This window comes from Malus sylvestris, chromosome 15 (assembly GCF_916048215.2).
Source record: "Malus sylvestris chromosome 15, drMalSylv7.2, whole genome shotgun sequence".
NCBI classification, from domain to species: Eukaryota; Viridiplantae; Streptophyta; class Magnoliopsida; order Rosales; family Rosaceae; genus Malus; species Malus sylvestris.
Window position 1 is genome coordinate 20,302,675 of NC_062274.1, and position 16,576 is coordinate 20,319,250.

The window sequence follows — 16,576 nt, forward strand, 5'->3', positions numbered from 1 at the left end:
TGATATGGCAATGTTGAATAAAAAATTATCAGCGAAAAGATTATGATAAGGAGAATTTAAATTCGACTACTAAACTAACGTTTGCAACGGAACTATTAGAAGAGCACAAATTTCAAATGCACCAATAAAACCGTTTTTCTTGAAATAAACCACTTTTCGTACACGCTAGAAACAGAGGAAGAAAAGAGAAACTATTTAGTGGACGTTTGTTTTCCAACGAAACTAGCGCGTCGCTCTCCATTTAGCAAACTCAAAAGACAAAACCTTATTCGCGTCGAAACTGAAAACTCCACCGTGCTCCGCTACTCACGGTCAGATTCACAAACTCCAACAACCAAACCCCTATCTCCACTTCCCTCTCAATTTCTTCGCGTTTTAGCCGCTGCATATCCTAAGCATGAGACCTCGCAAGGCGGACGCTTCCAAACCGCCGACCGCTAAGAAAACGCCGCCGGCGAGGAAAACCGCCGCTAAAGCACAACCGGCGGCTTCCCCGCCGGACTTAGAAGTGGCCATTCTGAAAACCGTCGAAACAAAGCGCGGTTGTGCCGGCCGACTGAAGCAGGCCAAGAAGAACGAAACGACACCGCCTGCTGATTCGAAGGCCCCCAAATCATCAGGTAGTTATTGAATTAGTTTGTCAGTTAGTAGATTCATTATTTAATTTCAAACTTCAATTATTTAGTTTGATTAAATTAGGGTTTTATCATCTGGAATTTTGGTTGCTGCTGCATGTAGAAGTTGAACTTTGTTACTCAGCTGAACTAGTTAAGTTGAAGATTTTTATGACTGATTATTTTAGTTCTGAATATAGCATTGTGATAGTTAGTTATTCACTTAATTTTTTTTCTTTGATTTAAATTATTGGTTGGATTAGTAGCTGAGGGGACTGAGGGATCAGCCGGTACTGCTAAAGTGGCACCGGCGGCTAAAGTTGCTGTGGTGAAAAAAGTACCTGCGAAAAGGTTGTCGGCGAAAGTTAAGACACTGGCATCTGCTAAATCTGTTTCACCGCAGACACCGAAATTGGGGGCATCAGTGAAGGCGAAAGCAGATGCATTGAACAAGGGGAAAACCGCAGATGTTAGTGACGTGGAAGTTACAGAAAAGAAAGCGGTTGCTGAGAATGTTGGAGAGTCTGCTAAGAAGGATGGAAGCATTGTGGAATTTGAAGTAAGCACTGTTGAGAATGTTGGAGAGCCTGCAACAGTCAAACAAACAACCGTGGAAGTAAAAGTAAACCCGAATGAAGATGAAGAGAATCCTGAAGAGGAAGAGGATCCTGTTGAGGAGGAGGATCCTATAGAGGAAGAGGATCCCTTTGAGGCAAAAGAATCTGTAGCTGGGGAGGTTTCAGAGTTTTCTGAGAATGAACTAGCTTGTGATGTAAAGGAGGGAGTGGAAGTGACAGAGGAGGAGGATCCCATTGAGGCAGAAAAATCTTTAGTTGGGGAGGTTTCAAAGTCTTCTGAGAATGAACCATCTCGTGATGTAAAAGAGGGAGTGGAAGTGCAAGAAGGTCAGAAGGAGAAGTCGGAGAGAGTAGAAGTGAAAGGAGATCAGAAGAAGGAGTTGGAGGATAATGGAGATGAAGTCGAGACCTGTAGTGAGGCTGCTAACAAGGTAGAAAATTCCAAAGAGGGGTTACAAGGAGAAGATGTTGAGCATGGTAAAGGGGTGTATGATGGTGATGAGCAGATGGAAGAGTATGGTGAGAAATTGGATCTTGGAGAACATGGAGAGGAGGAACTTCCAGAGGATGATGCAGAGGATCCCGCAGAAGAAACTGAGAGATTGGCTGATGAACATAAGGAATTTACAGCCCATGAGCACAAGATGAGGAAAGAACGTGAGATATTTCTTGGTGGGCTTGATCAGGATGCTGTGGAGGAAGATGTGAGAAGGGTCTTTGAGAGGATTGGAGGGATAGTTGAAGTTAGGTTACACAAGAATCCTTCAACTAATAAGCACAAGGGTTATGCATTTGTGGAGTTTGAAGATAAGGAGTATGCCAGGCATGCTTTGTCTGAAATGAAAAACCCTGTTGTATGGATTTTTCTTTCTGCCTTTCCTGTTTCATATTTTTGTAAACTTCATGCTAATTAACCAATTTGCAGATAAGAGGGAAGCGATGTGGGACAGCACCTAGTGAGGACAATGACATGTTGTTTGTGGGTAATATATGCAATACCTGGACAAAGGAAGCTGTAAGTGCCAATATCATATCAGTCTTGAATGCATAACCTGATAAACAAATAAGTAGCAAAAATGAATACTTGTATGGCTCGTTCACTCTTTCCCTTATCTTAATGTGGGATGACAGATTAAACAGAAACTGAAGGATTATGGTGTGGAAGGTGTTGAGAATATAAATCTTGTTCCAGATGTTCAAAGTGATGGATTGAGCCGCAGTTTTGCATTTATTGAATTCTCTTGCCGTGGTGATGCTAGGCTTGCATACAAGAGGTTTCAACAGCCCGATGCTATATTTGGCCACGCTGAAAGAACTGCCAAAGTGGCTTTTGCTGAACCTATACGTGAGCCTGACCCAGAGATCATGTCCCAAGTGAAGTCTGTATTTGTCGATGGGCTTCCACCTCATTGGGATGAGGACAGAGTTAGAGAGCAATTTAGATGCTATGGAGAAATCTTACGCGTTGTTGTGGCTCGGAATATGTCTACAGCCAAGCGGAAGGATTTTGGATTTGTTGATTTCTCTACCCATGATTCTGCAGTGGCCTTTGTTGATAGTATAAATAACATAGAACTGATGGATGGGAATTCAAAGGTATTCTTGTGTTCTGTGTGTGTGTGTGTGTGTGGGTACAAAAACAAATGATTAGGTTATCTGGCACATTGGAAAAATAAAAAAATATATGGGAATGTTCTTTAACTGATTTGCATTTGTCCGTGCAATCATGTAGGCACATAGACACCATCCTACACACATGCATACATACACATGTAAGGGATGAACTTTATTTACAATTGTTATTGCAATTACTTGTTGGCCATTATTTTCTTCATATATGATTGCATCAGTCAGAATTTGTAATTGAAGTAACGTACTCTTAATCCCTATTTTAATTTGTTACCTACCCATGTTGATTTTTGTAACTCTAGGTAAAAGTGAAAGCAAGACTTTCAAATCCTTTGCCTAAAACTCAGGCTGTGAAGGGTGGAATGTGCGGTGGATTTCGAATTGGTCATGGTGGTGGTAGTGGTATCTTTTCAAGATCTGGTAAGAGATATGTTTGAGTTTTGATTGAAAATTCATTTTGATTTGCACATTGTTTCTTGTTCTCACTCTTTAAGTCTCTATTGCTCATAGGACGGGGTTTTGGTCGCGTTGGACATCATTTCAACCGTGCAACGTTCCAACCTGACAGACATTTCTATCGTGGTGGACGTGGTCAAACTGGCAGGATGGGTTTCCCGAACGAATATGACTTCGATTACCCATAAGAGTTTCTCCCCCTAACAAAACTTACTGATTTTGTTATGTTTATCAGGGGGAAGAAGGGGCTCTTTCAGGGATGGTCGTTATGGATTTGGTGGAGGTGCTCCAGTTGCTGCCCCACCACCAAGACCCTACACAGATCGGACTTGGCATGATGCCCCTGATAGAGGCTATGGTATGCATATTCCTCCTAGGAGGCATCCATATTCTCCAGGACAGTTTGATGGACCATTCATGGGGGGTCATTTTGATGAACCTTATTTTTACAATGATAACGCACATGGAATAAAACGTCCATTTCACATGAGAGTAAGATTCCCTTGATTTTTTTTTTTTTTTTTTATGTTTTTGTTTTTTTGTTAAGCATTTTATGGCATTCCTTATCATATGAAACTGCTACTTCTAGGACTATGATCATGACTACTCGGAGCCTAGTAGTTGTCGCCCACGGTTGGATTACACTGATCCAGCAGCTTCGTTTCATGGAAACCATTATAGGGGTAAAGAGTTTATGCTCAGTTTTCTTTTAATTTTCCTCTCTTCTCCTCGTCTTGCCCGTATAGTTACTTTTATGTCAGTTTACTATCTTAATTGACTTGTCTTTTAGATACTTACGGAGCTCGCAACAGTGTCTACCCTCATGATTATTGTGGTCCTGGAGTAAGCAATTGATGTTCACTTCATCCTTACTTGACATGTTACATTAACGTAATTATGATGCATCAAATCTTGTTTTGCAGTATAATTCCGGTCCATATTCATCTTATTTCGAGGGCAATCACTCATATGCAGGTGGCCGCTACTATTAGACTCAAGAACTTTTTGGTAATACGAGTGTTTTGTGATTTTAAGTTCAAATCCGTTATTGTGAATTTGGTACGTTAATGTCGTAATGGTACTTATTTAATTGTGATCAGGTGTACTTTATCGAAGATGGGCTAGCAGCTTGCTGTTTGAAAGAAGTTGCATAGTTTTTTCTCTTCTCTGTCTTCATCTTTCTTTTCGTCCTCTATCTGTCTTCTTTACTTGTTCGTTGCCCATTAAATTAATTTTCAGTAGGATTTCCAAATCTTTTCTGTTTGTAGTTTAGGTAGTCTCCAAGGGCCTTGACTTAGAAACTAGTAATTATGTGTATAGTGGAGGTGGAAGGAGACCGACTCATTAGGCATGGACAAGTGGAGCACTGTGTTATAGTTGTTCTTTTGAAGTTAAGGTACTTGTTTCATCCCTATCTATAAATACCGACCCGGGCCAATTACTTGTTGATTGCAGTTAATTTTGTGGTTTAGAGAAGTCAAGTTTGGTGATTTTAGAGATGACAGGTTTTTAGTTTAGGGTTTATCCTTTTTCATGGAGATGCAAGGGTTAACGTCAGAAATGCAGATGAAGATGAACCGACGGCTTTTTATGGAGAGATAAATATGCATAAATTATGGAGTTCTCTTCGAAATAAATGAGAAACATGTGTGATTATATTCTCAGAGGTTTTTCTAAATTAGGGTAGGCTCTATATGACATTCTGATGTTGGTGTATATGATGTTATGTAGTGATTTTCTCCATACTGAAATGTAGCTTTGGGTATTTAGCATGGATTTAGCGGTTCATAACCAGTTTTGCCTTTTGTCATGAAACTGTTCTGCCAGAGGTATACCTTAGTTTTCGTATTTTTCCGAGGGATGATGCCATTTGGAATTACAAAAAATTCAACCACATTTGTTTTGATGTTATAACTGCGAGGAGCATAAGGGATTGATCAGGTCATATGGTGCCCAGTTATATCAATTTCATAAAAGTTTTATCCTGTGGAAGATCCCCTTGAGGAGGAATAAGGAGTTCATTGCTTTTCAGGTGATAACTAGTTGTTGGGCAAGTAGTTTTAAAGCTCCGACAAATGAATTTTTGTGGTTGTCATCAAGAAATTTAGACTTTCTATGGTAGAATTTTCTTCTCTAGTTTTGGCATATGCTGGCCATTTATGATTTTTTTTCTTCTGGAAATTCGGGGCCAGATGCTGAATGTATTTGGTTCTCAATTGAAGTTAAAGGTATATTGTCTGTTGTCTCAAACGGGTAGTGGCTCAGGCTGTAATTCATTCTGATTATCCAATTACTTTTCGTTAGGGCTTTAGATTGTATCATCATTGTGATTGAGTAGGCAAATGCTAGTCATTCATGATGTTTCTACTAATCTAAATGCACTACTTTTGGGTTCTTATTTGAAGGAATTTAGTCTTTGTTTTGTCAAATGGGTAGTAGCTTCGTCCTACCGATCCTCTCCCAGAAGAGGATCTGTATGACTCTGCTATAATTGGTTTTGACATACATAACACTGCTCACTAGAGGATTAGGTATTATACTGACCTGTCATTGATTGGTGTTATGACCCGTGCCTCTTGTCGCATATCGCATAACATTAAGATTTTCTTACTAGCAGTTGTATATAGGTTCCATTTCTCTGTTGAAAACATTGAGCATACAGAAACATGGATAACTGCTAACCGTATAGGCTTGTTTGGTGTCTAGGATTGGATTGGATTGGATTGGATTGGGTAGCTCCCTAGATCCAATGTATGTTGAAGGAAGAACTGGATCTAAACTTCCAAATTTTGGGAGGGATAATTTTTCTTCTTACGAGTCCATCTTTTACCCTCAATTGACAGAAACTGGACGTAGGCATACATTGAATTTAGTGAGTTATCTAATTCAGCCAATTTTGAACACCAAACGAGGGCATGTAGAATGTCATGATTGACGTACGTCGGTACAGTATGTGGTGTGTTTGATTTTCTGCATTATGGTGCTACTTTTCTGTTTGGCAGTCTCGAGTAATACATGGTGCCGTACAGAGAGTTGAATTACGAGCAGGATGTTACAAAGTTCCTCTGTCATGTCATTTGTTCATTCAGGTTTGCATAACAGAGAAAATTCTAGAACAAAAACCTAGTCTTTACGTTGGACAGAATTTGTAAAGACGTTGATAGTTTATATCTTGTTTATTATAATTTCCACCAAATACTACATTGTAAGCTACGGTTGATTGATGTCTTACAAAGTTTCGATCAATTACGCATGTGGAAATTTTGATTACGACAATGGTCATTGAACTCTAATTGCCCCATGTGGAGTATAGAGAGAAGATAAATTGAATTCCAACAAAAGTAAAAGAAGACGAACATAATTAGAACAAAGATATTTAAGATGAGTAGAGCTATATGTGTGAGTACGAAATTGTGTTTATATTTATGCAAATATACTAAATGTTTATTTTTGTCCGTGCTTTTTTCTCGCTTTTTTCTTTTTGTGCACACTTCTCTATGTCTGTGTCACTTGATTCGCATTTGCGGAAATTATTTTGCTAATGATAAACCTCATTCAACCTACAAAAACAAATGTTTCTTTCTTTCCCTCTAAAGAAATTGTTATTCTTTTGTTTTTCTACCACAATTCCACACTTAAATGTAAACCATTTTTGCTCCTTCAACCCACATTGCAAAAAACACACTTTCCTCTCTTCATTAACCCCAAAATTCCACATCCAAATAAAAATTAAACCCGCAGAAAATCCCCGACAAGAACAACCAGAAAAACACAGACAAACACACTTCCCACCACAATCAAACTCGATAACAAAACCAAAATTGCCACGCAGAAAATCCAGCATCCAATCTCTATCTCCACGTGTACGTCCCCGATTTCTCCTATGCACACCTGGCAATCCCCAACACATCGAATCGCCCAATCACAGCCCAGAATTCCCCAGCCGCAGATTGCTCCCTCCATTTAAATTCCAAGAGGTCCAGTGTCTAATCCCGTCAGTCGGTTATCTTTCTACTCCAGAAACGAAAAATTTAGCGTTTTCTGTTCTCCGTTTTTGCGATGTCAGTCACCGAAGAAGCTCAAGCACCCGCCGTGGATGCCCCACCGCCAGAGGAGGCTCCGGTGACGGAGGAACCCAAGCAGGAAGAAAAGCCAACTAGGCAGACGAAACCCAGGACTCCAAAAGAGAGGAAGCCTGCACAGCCAAAACCCAAAACCAAAACCGCCGCTCATCCTCCATACTTTCAGGTACTTGAATTTGCGATTTCAGATCCCGATTTCTTCATTTTCTCCATTTCTGCTTCTGGGTTTTTTATTATGGTGCTCGAATTCAAGATTTGTGATCATTTTCTTCAGTTTTTGAATTTTGGTTGCGAATTTTGTTTGCAGATGATAATGGAAGCACTTATGGCGCTGAACGAGAAGAGCGGGTCGAGTCCGTACGCCATAGCAAAGCACATGGAGGAGAAGCACAAGGCGGTGCTCCCGGCGAACTTCAGGAAGACTCTGGCACTGCAGCTGAAGAACTCGGCGGCGAGAGGAAAGTTGATCAAGATCAGGGCCTCGTACAAGCTGTCCGAGGCGGGCAAGAAGGAGAAATCGACAGCCAAAACAAGCGCCGTTTCGAAACCAAAAGCGGAGAAGAAGACCAAAACGACCTCCTCTGCTAAGAAGCCCGGGAAAAAGAACAAGATGTCAACCGCCGCGAAGCCCAAGCAGCCCAAGTCGATCAAGAGCTCTGCTGCTAAGAAATCGAAGAAATCTGCTGCTTGAAATATGTGAAGACGAAGAAAGATGTATAAAAAGTAGGGCAGAATAATAAGTTGGAGAAAGTTGTGTTTGTCGGTGCTCTGTTTTTGTATGTGAATATATGGAATCTTTTGGTGTATGGAGGAGATGGCCGTAAACTTTGGAAAAATGGGGTCTTTTTGTAATCTGCAAGTTTTCTTGGAATGAAAGAACTAACTTGTGCTAATTGCTGAGTTTTGCTTTGCATCCCTCTCTTTCATTGGGGGAGCCAGAAATTATTTCAATGGTAATAACTATGAAGAAAGGGTGTATGATAATACAAACCCCTTTAAAAAAACAATCTCACCCTAATAAGTAACATATGAACAAACAAAAAAAACAAGAAATAAGAATCTTATACCTCCTAAGTCCCTACAGTCTTTCCAAATTAATCTCAATTTTAAAAAAAAATTCTAAACAAGTATTTAAGTTATTGAAAATATTATATATGTTATAAACTTCTTATTTAAGCGTAATTATGTAAATCTTAGGAGGTGTAGTCAAATTTGGATTTGAGAGGATTTTAAAAGGTTTTAAAATTCTAGTGTAGTCAATTAAAAGATTTTAAAGGATTTTAAAATCCATTCAAATCTTAAGTGTATTAAAAAAAATTAAGATTTTGGAGGATTTCAATAAGTTGTGGATTTTGTAGGATTTGAGAGCCAAAAGTATAACTAAACTAGACTAAAAAGAATCCAACCTCACCTCCTAGGATTTCAAATCCTTCCACCACAGTCCACCACAATCCATTCAAATTCTTTAAAAATCCATATGAGTTTTGTAGGAGTCTTTAATCCTCTTTAATCCTCTTTAATCTTATCAAATCTATCACTATTAAAATCCTTTTAAATCTTAGTTTGATTATATCGCCTTTAGATTTGATTTGATTTTAGTTATTCTTCCATATTAGAACTCGTATTCTTTGGAGGAGAAGAATTTCTTCATTTCCTTATTACTATAAATAAAGGCAATGTGTAGGGAGAATAACACATCCTCTACACAACCTTACAAACACATCTCTCTCTATAGTTTCTCTGTGCCGCTAGCCCCCCTCTCGCTATTAGTTAAACATAGGCCATAACACATTATCAGCATGCTCCTACCGCTACACTTAGAAATCTAACGTGGAAGTTTTATGCATCAAACCAGTTCAATAATATCATCATGCAATCAGGTTCTTTCAAAACAACGGTTTTTATCTTGATATTTTTGCAGCTCTGATAGCATGAACATTCACCATGATGCATGACTCAATTTTATGCTTTTCGAATTTTAGATTCTACATAAATTATGTATGCATTATATTCATAATTATTAAATTATGTGAATTTAATATTACCATGAATTGCATCAAATATATGTACATGCATTAAATTATTTATATGAATATGCATTGAATTAATCTGGAAATTGATTTTTTTTTTAATTAAAATATGGATTAAGGTTTCTTTCCAAACCCTTCTACTGTGAAAGCCACGGCTGGTAAGCCACCAAGTTGTCGAGCCATCAACCCTTAGGCCTGCAGCCTGAGTGGCTGAGCTGAGTCGCAAGACCATAGAACTGGAGTCGAAGGCTTCTGGTTTTGAAACCCAGAAAAACCTGACGCCTTTAATGGCGTCTCCACCATCACAGGTGGGCCTGCAACCCAACCTTGACCTTGGGTCACCGTCATGACGGCCTGAAGCTTGTCCACCGATGAAGATTGACCAAAATTCCTTTGAATCTCGTTGGATTTTTTGAAATTCCTATTTGAATTTCTAGGGTTTTTTGGTTGAAATGTTGAGATTTCAAAATCTCCGTTTGTAATCATGGTCGAAAACACCCAAAAAGGGTACCCCTGAGTCTTCCCGTCCAAGATTTGGCCACCTGCAGTGGCGGCGCCGGTCATCTTCTCTGGCGAAAACCCCTAGTTCTACTAGGACTTCTTGGCCCAAGCTCGATACCAATTTTTGGGCCTGGCATTGACTTAAGCTGAAAGAAAAAAAAAGGTTTTTTTTTTCTTTTGGGCTCATTACTGCAAGCCCAAACCCTTATCTTGGCCCACTCGTGACACCAACCCAATTGGTCATCGGTGTCCCCATGTCCCCGTTGCAGTGGAACCAAGTCCATGTGGTTGTTGTGGATTTCCTACGCTGCGACACACCAAATCCCAACCTCGCTGGTGCATCCATGCTCCCTACCGTACATGGTCAGCACCCTTGCCTGGGCATATTTTGAGCCCGGTTTTCCTTGGTAGCCCTTTTGCTGCCTTGGGCCTACATCCTTTTGGCCTGATCAGCCCATTCCAGCTCAAATTTGGGCCTGGATCTCACAATATTAATTTGTTCAGCCCACCCTTGGGCTTTTGGCCCATATTTTTTGGCCTTGAACTTAATTGTTATTTTTCACCCACACTTTACTTTTGGTCCAAAGTCCAAAAAATTAATTCAATTATTATAATTCTAAGACCTGAAATTCTATTTGCATATTTTCTTGCATATTTCTGTATATATATGCATTTGTTTGCAAGTAATATGAACCTGAAGTTTATAAACTTTTCTCGAAATAATTAATTGAATGAATTTAAGTTTTCAAACTTTTATGCATGTGACCGCTTCAATTAATTTTTATTTCTAGGTATGACTAGTGGGAAAGTTAGTTGTCTGGCAGATAGTGCAACCACACACACCGTTTTGTGTGAACACATCTATTTCACTAACTTTATACCTAAGGATGCACATCTGACAACCCTTTCAGGACCATCCAACCAGATCGAAGGATGCGGTAAGACACGTATAATGTTGTACAATGATACAATAATGACCATTAATGAGGCACTCTATTCTCCACGTTCCGGAAAAACGTTGTTGAGTTTCAAGGGCATTAAAGATAATAATTACCATGTTGAAACCTATGTAGAAAACAAAGTTGAATTTTTTTGCATTATTTCCTACGAATATGGCCAGAAGCGTATTTTAGAGAAGATGGAACGTATCCCGAGTGGTTTGTATAATACAACCATACGCCTTATAGAGAGCCACTATGTGGCCGGCCTTACCTCTGGGACTGCGCATAAAATTACACTTTGGCATGATCGTTGGGGACATCCTGGACGAACAGTGATGCACCGTATCCTCAAATTATCACATGGGCATCCACTAACCTGAAGTTTAGGTTCGATTCAAGGAATCACATAGCAAACCTGTTATATGGGAAAACTTATTATTAAGCCTTCTTATGACAAGATTTGCTCGAATCCTCCTATTTTTCTACAAAGGATTCAAGGGGACATTTGTGGATTGATTCACCCTCTCTGCGGACCATTTAGATATTTTATGGTTTTGGTTGACGCTTCCACATGTTGGTCATAAGTGTGCTTGTTGTCCACAAGGAACCCTGCATTCTCCAAACTATTGGCTCAGGTTATCAAGCTCAGAGCAAGTATTAAAATATCCAGTTTCTATTAATTTCTCTGATCATAGAGGGGCCTCTTTAACATTATGTATAAATGGGCTATCCTATTTGTACATATATGGTAGATGGACGCATTCAATCCTTGTTTGTCCATTAATTCCCAATTCTTTTATGCATCGCGGGGTAGAGCAACATGGTAGCTCGCAAGGCTCATAACCTTGAGGTCATGGATTCAAATCCCGTCTCCGCAACATTTTTTTTTTTGACAACAAAATATAATAATGAATTACCCTTTTCATTTTGGTGGGAGGAAAAGAGAGTGGACAGTAGAACCCCTATACTATTGTGGTTAGCTATACTTAATGCTTTATCTATTAAAAAAAAAAATTTAATATATTTATCTATTATCCTGAGCAAATAGTGGGAATCGAACTACTTCTTCTCCTTGGCAAATAGAAATTTTACCATTCGACTATATCCGCATTATATATGATTTATTTAGTATTTATAATATTTTATAAATTATAAATTATATTTTATTTTGTTATATATCATAAAATAAATAAATAAAATTTCATTTTTTTAACTTATTATAATTATAGAATAATAATACAATAATACATATTTAATATACAATATATGCTCACCATCCTGATTTTCCGATCAAATCTATTCGATTGGATAACTTTTGATGACTATTGCATGTCTGTTAAGGTTGAAGTAACAACTAGCACCCCATGTTCACACCCAGAACTGCCTGGTAGAGGCATTCATTAAGCGGTTACAAATGAATGCTCATTTGTTGGTCATACGTACCAAGTTCCCGATCATTGCTTGAGGTCATGCAATATTGCATGTAGCCATGTTAATCCGCCTGAGGCCTGTTGCGACCCAACCATATAGCGCCATTCAGTTGGTTACCGAATACGAATTCGACATATCGCATATGCGTGCTTTTGGTTGTGCGGTCTATGTGCTGATTTCGCCGCCTTTACATATAAAAATAAGGCCTTAGTGGAGGATGATAATCTATGTCGGATATGATTCTCCTTCAATCATTCGTTACTTAGAACCTTTGACAGTTGATTTGTTTACCGTTCGTTTAACGCATTGTCACTTCTATGAGACAATCTTCTTGTCGTTAAAGGGAGATAAGAACGTTACCATTCATGAAGAACAACGTGAATTATCGTGGAGGACTCCCACTTTGTCTCAAACCCCGAAACACGCTCTCAATTCGGCTAAGGTGTTAACTCTATGGTTTGAAGCAATCCGAAAGAATATGGTATAACTGCCTAAGTGAGTATTTAACTAGTCAAGGATATGTGAACAACGAACTATGCCCTTTGTGTTTTCATTAAGAAGTCACATTCTGATTTTGCGATTGTTGCAATTTATGTCGATGACATGAACCTCATCGAAACTTCTAAAGAGCTCCAGAGAACTGCTGCACACCTGAAGTTAGAATTTGAGATGAAAGATCTAGGAAAGACTTATACTATCTCAGTCTCGAGATAGAGCACCGTTTAGATGAAATTTTAGTATATTAATCGAACTACACTCATAAGGTGTTGTGCTGCTTTAACGAGAATAAAACGAAGCCTTCGAGTATTCCTATGGTCGTTGGCTAGATGTAAAACGAGATCCCTTCTATCCGAATGAGGGATGAATAGATTTTGGAGCATGAAGTTCTTTATCTAAGTGCTACATGCGCTTTATTGTACTTAGCTCAATGTACTAGACTCGACATCTCCTTCGCTGTTGATCTTTTAGTAAGATATAATAATGCACTAACACGTAGACATTGGGCCTGTGTTAAAGACATATTCCGCTACCTTAAGGGTACCACAGATATGGGCTTGTTCTATCTCTATGGATCTTAGAGTGATGTCACACCCTCTTATCTCAAGTCGATTCTCGCCTTGTTGGTTATGCCAATGCATGATACTTATCTGATCTGCACAATGAGTGTTCTCAAACGAGTTATGTCTTTATCGTTTGAGGCACCATAATCTCTTGGAAGTCAACTAAGCAAACCTTAGTTGCCATTTTGTCTAACCATGCTGAAATTCTCGCCCTACATGAAGCAACTTGGGAATACTTCTGGCTGAGAGCAGTTGTGGGCCATATCCGAAGCTTCTACAATCTTTACCTCGTCGTTGACGTCTCGACGATGATCTATGAAGACAACGGAGCATGCATCGAACAACTCAAGAAGGGTTACATCAAAGGAGACAACACCAAACACATTGTCCCAAAGTTCTTCTTTCACATCAACAACAAGAGCATCGGAAGATTAAAGTCACACAAATCCGTTAACAAGACAATTTGGCTGACCTCTTCACCAAATCACCACCGAAGGCAACGTTTTAGAAGCTTGTTCAAGGAATTGGTATTTGTAAACTTTATGAGTTGTAACATTGTTAGTCTCTTTGGAATTATGTCAAACTCAGGGGGAGTATCCTGAAGTATACTTGCTTGATCTTAATGTACTTTTTTTCCCTACGATTAGGAGCATTTTTCCCACTGGGTGTTTGCAAACTAATGAGGTTTTGACGAGGCACCCACCTTAGGTTGATCATATCCCTGATGACGTCCTGTAGACGTTTCATTTGGCTTTGCATTACTCACGCATATTTCCTTAGCCTATGGGTTTTGTCCCTACTCGGTTTTACCATAGTCATTGGTTTTTTGTGAGACTTGCTTCCTTATGCAAGTTCCTACCTTATTTGAGACTAGTGTGTTCCCAGAATTAGTGTCGACGAGTCGACTTCCTCAACTCTACATGATGCTGAATCTACTTGAGTATTTACACACTCAAAGGGGAGTGTTATAAACTTCTTATTTAGGTGTGATTGTGCAAATCCTAAATTAGATTTGATTCTAGTTATTCTTCCATATTATGACTTGTATTCCTTGGACGAGAAGGAATTCTTCCCTCCTTTATTACTATAAATAAAAGGCACTGCGTAGGGGGAATAACACATCCTCTACATAACCCTACAAACACATCTTTCTCTCTATATTATCTTTGTGCCTCCGGCCCCTCTTTCCCTGTCAATTAAATATAGGCCACAAGAATATCCATTATATTAAGTATCTAACCTATTGAAAATATCATGTCCATTATATCCCAATTGATTTTTCAAATATAAATTTCGAAAACTCATCAATTGGGTATATCATGGTCAATATTACTATTAGTTGCCTCAAAATCTAAATTCCAAACATAGATTGCACAATCTGGAACTTAATGATCAAATGGGTATGAATTGAAGAAAATAGATCCAAATTGAACTTATATTAGGAGGGCAATATTTTAACAAATGAGAGGGTTAAGAACTCAGATAGAATTTCAAGGAGCTTATTTTTGCTAATGTGTTTTCCTCATACGCCGATTGTCAACTCGTAAAACTTCTAGTTTTTCTTTGTGAGCGGTGAAGATAATGATGGCCACATCATGATAGTTCATATCATTTCAGCAACCTTCATAACCTTTTTCTTGATGTTAGTGGCTTGAGTTATAGTTGTACAGTGGAGTTGGTGGTTTTGTATTAGGTTTGATGGTGATGGCATGATGAGAGTGGTGACAATTGATGGAGGCTATCCTTTCATGACTTTCTATTGATTCCGGAGAGAAAGTAATCTCTAGTTAGTTTAACAAAATTTAATTGAGGCTTAACGGATTTGACATTTTCAATAGGTTAGGTACTTATTTGGAATGATAAAAAAGGTTGAGACCAATTTGGAATGACACTTAAAGATTGGGGGTTTTGGGTATTTAATTCATAGTATTTTGTTCAAAGAAAATTGCAAACTTATAGTTGAGTGATTACTTAATTACATCATCCATTTAAAATTCATAGAAAGATTTAAAAGAGGGAATCTTTTTGTCATGGAGACGCCACAAGCAATACGTAAAGAAGAGGACATTCTAAATAGAAGGTACAGTTGAAGAGTTGGATTGTTAATTGATTTGTTTAGATATAATATTTGGTAATTCTAAATGTGTTAAAAAATTTAATGGTCTGCTTGATATTTAACTTGAATCGATTTTTTTTTAACTCAAAAATAGTTTTTGAATTTCAAGCCAAGAATTCTTGTTTGGTATGACTATTTTCAAAAATTGAATTCAAAACCAACTTAAAAAATAGCTATATATTAAAAACGCAAAAAAGTCATTGTTTAGAGTTTTTAAATCAACTCACCGATCTTCTCCCCACTAACATTTAAAGCCACTTAGTACTACAGTCTAGTGGTATACCTCTTCACTTGTAAGTGAAATGTCTTATGTTCGATTTTCGCCGAAAGCGAATTTAAACCACATTATTGCTAGCCCATTGTGATGCACCCCCTCATCTTTATTACATATAATATTGTTTGTTCAAAATCAATCACTCTCAACTCTCTCTTTGCATCCTATCTTTCTCCTCAATCTATCTTCTCTCTCTTCCTCTTCTCCTCTCTCCTCTCTAATCATTCCTCTCTCCTCTATTTTCCTCTTCTCTCTCCTTTTTCACTCTTCCATCCACTCTTATTTCTCTCAACCCAAGAGTTGATTATTGCATTTTTTTAATTTTAATTGTGAATACTTAAAAAACAATTAAATGCACAGTGCCATGAGCAAACACCATAGAATTCATCAATCATCTATTCTCTCTTACTGCGGGCCTCCCTCTCCCTCTCTATGATTCCGAGCACAATAGGCCTAAAACGATAATGAGATTATAAGCGTATTGTACATAATTAATGTTCAGAGTTAGTGACATGACGAAAGTTATGGTTTAGTGATCACAAACGATTACTCTTGGATAGAATTCTGGAAAACTAGAGGTTGTGAGAAAAACTCTCGTTTTCTAAGTTTTATTGAATGAAAGATGCTCAATACAAGACTTAAAGAACATATTATAAAGGCTTGCTGACCTAAACTGCACAAGAAAACTCAAAGACAAGCAATAAAACCCGTGAAACCCCAAAAGACAAACAATAAAAAAAAACCCTATTTATTAGTAGGTTGCAGTTTTGACCCTTGGGATAGGAATTGCTTTAACATCTTTCTGCAAAAGATGGCTCAAGCCATTTTTGAGAAAGAAAAGACAAGATTTTCTGCGAATGACG

At 38.3% G+C, this 16,576-nt stretch overlaps 2 protein-coding genes across 4 annotated transcripts; both read left to right on the forward strand.

Moving 5' to 3' along the window:
- The first annotated feature begins 194 nt into the window (after window positions 1-194).
- On the forward strand, window positions 195-5,071 carry LOC126603879 (heterogeneous nuclear ribonucleoprotein Q-like). Of its 3 annotated transcripts, XM_050270883.1 has the most exons (10): window positions 196-620; window positions 878-2,046; window positions 2,118-2,207; window positions 2,324-2,788; window positions 3,124-3,241; window positions 3,332-3,769; window positions 3,867-3,960; window positions 4,068-4,120; window positions 4,201-4,285; window positions 4,378-5,071. In XM_050270883.1, the coding sequence occupies exons 1-6, from the start codon at window positions 398-400 to the stop codon at window positions 3,463-3,465; spliced, it is 2,199 nt and encodes a 732-aa protein (XP_050126840.1). In that variant the 5' UTR covers window positions 196-397; the 3' UTR covers window positions 3,466-3,769; window positions 3,867-3,960; window positions 4,068-4,120; window positions 4,201-4,285; window positions 4,378-5,071. The 3 variants fall into 3 exon arrangements, with proteins under 3 accessions (XP_050126842.1, XP_050126840.1, XP_050126841.1); XM_050270885.1 differs by lacking the exon at window positions 3,124-3,241 and having other exon boundaries at window positions 195-620; XM_050270884.1 differs by lacking the exons at window positions 3,867-3,960; window positions 4,068-4,120.
- Window positions 5,072-7,249: 2,178 nt separating this feature from the next.
- LOC126603881 (histone H1-like) lies at window positions 7,250-8,252 on the forward strand. The gene is made up of 2 exons (XM_050270886.1): window positions 7,250-7,525; window positions 7,667-8,252. Exons 1-2 carry the CDS (start codon window positions 7,337-7,339, stop codon window positions 8,048-8,050), a joined length of 573 nt encoding a protein of 190 aa, XP_050126843.1. The 5' UTR covers window positions 7,250-7,336; the 3' UTR covers window positions 8,051-8,252.
- Window positions 8,253-16,576: the final 8,324 nt, after the last annotated feature.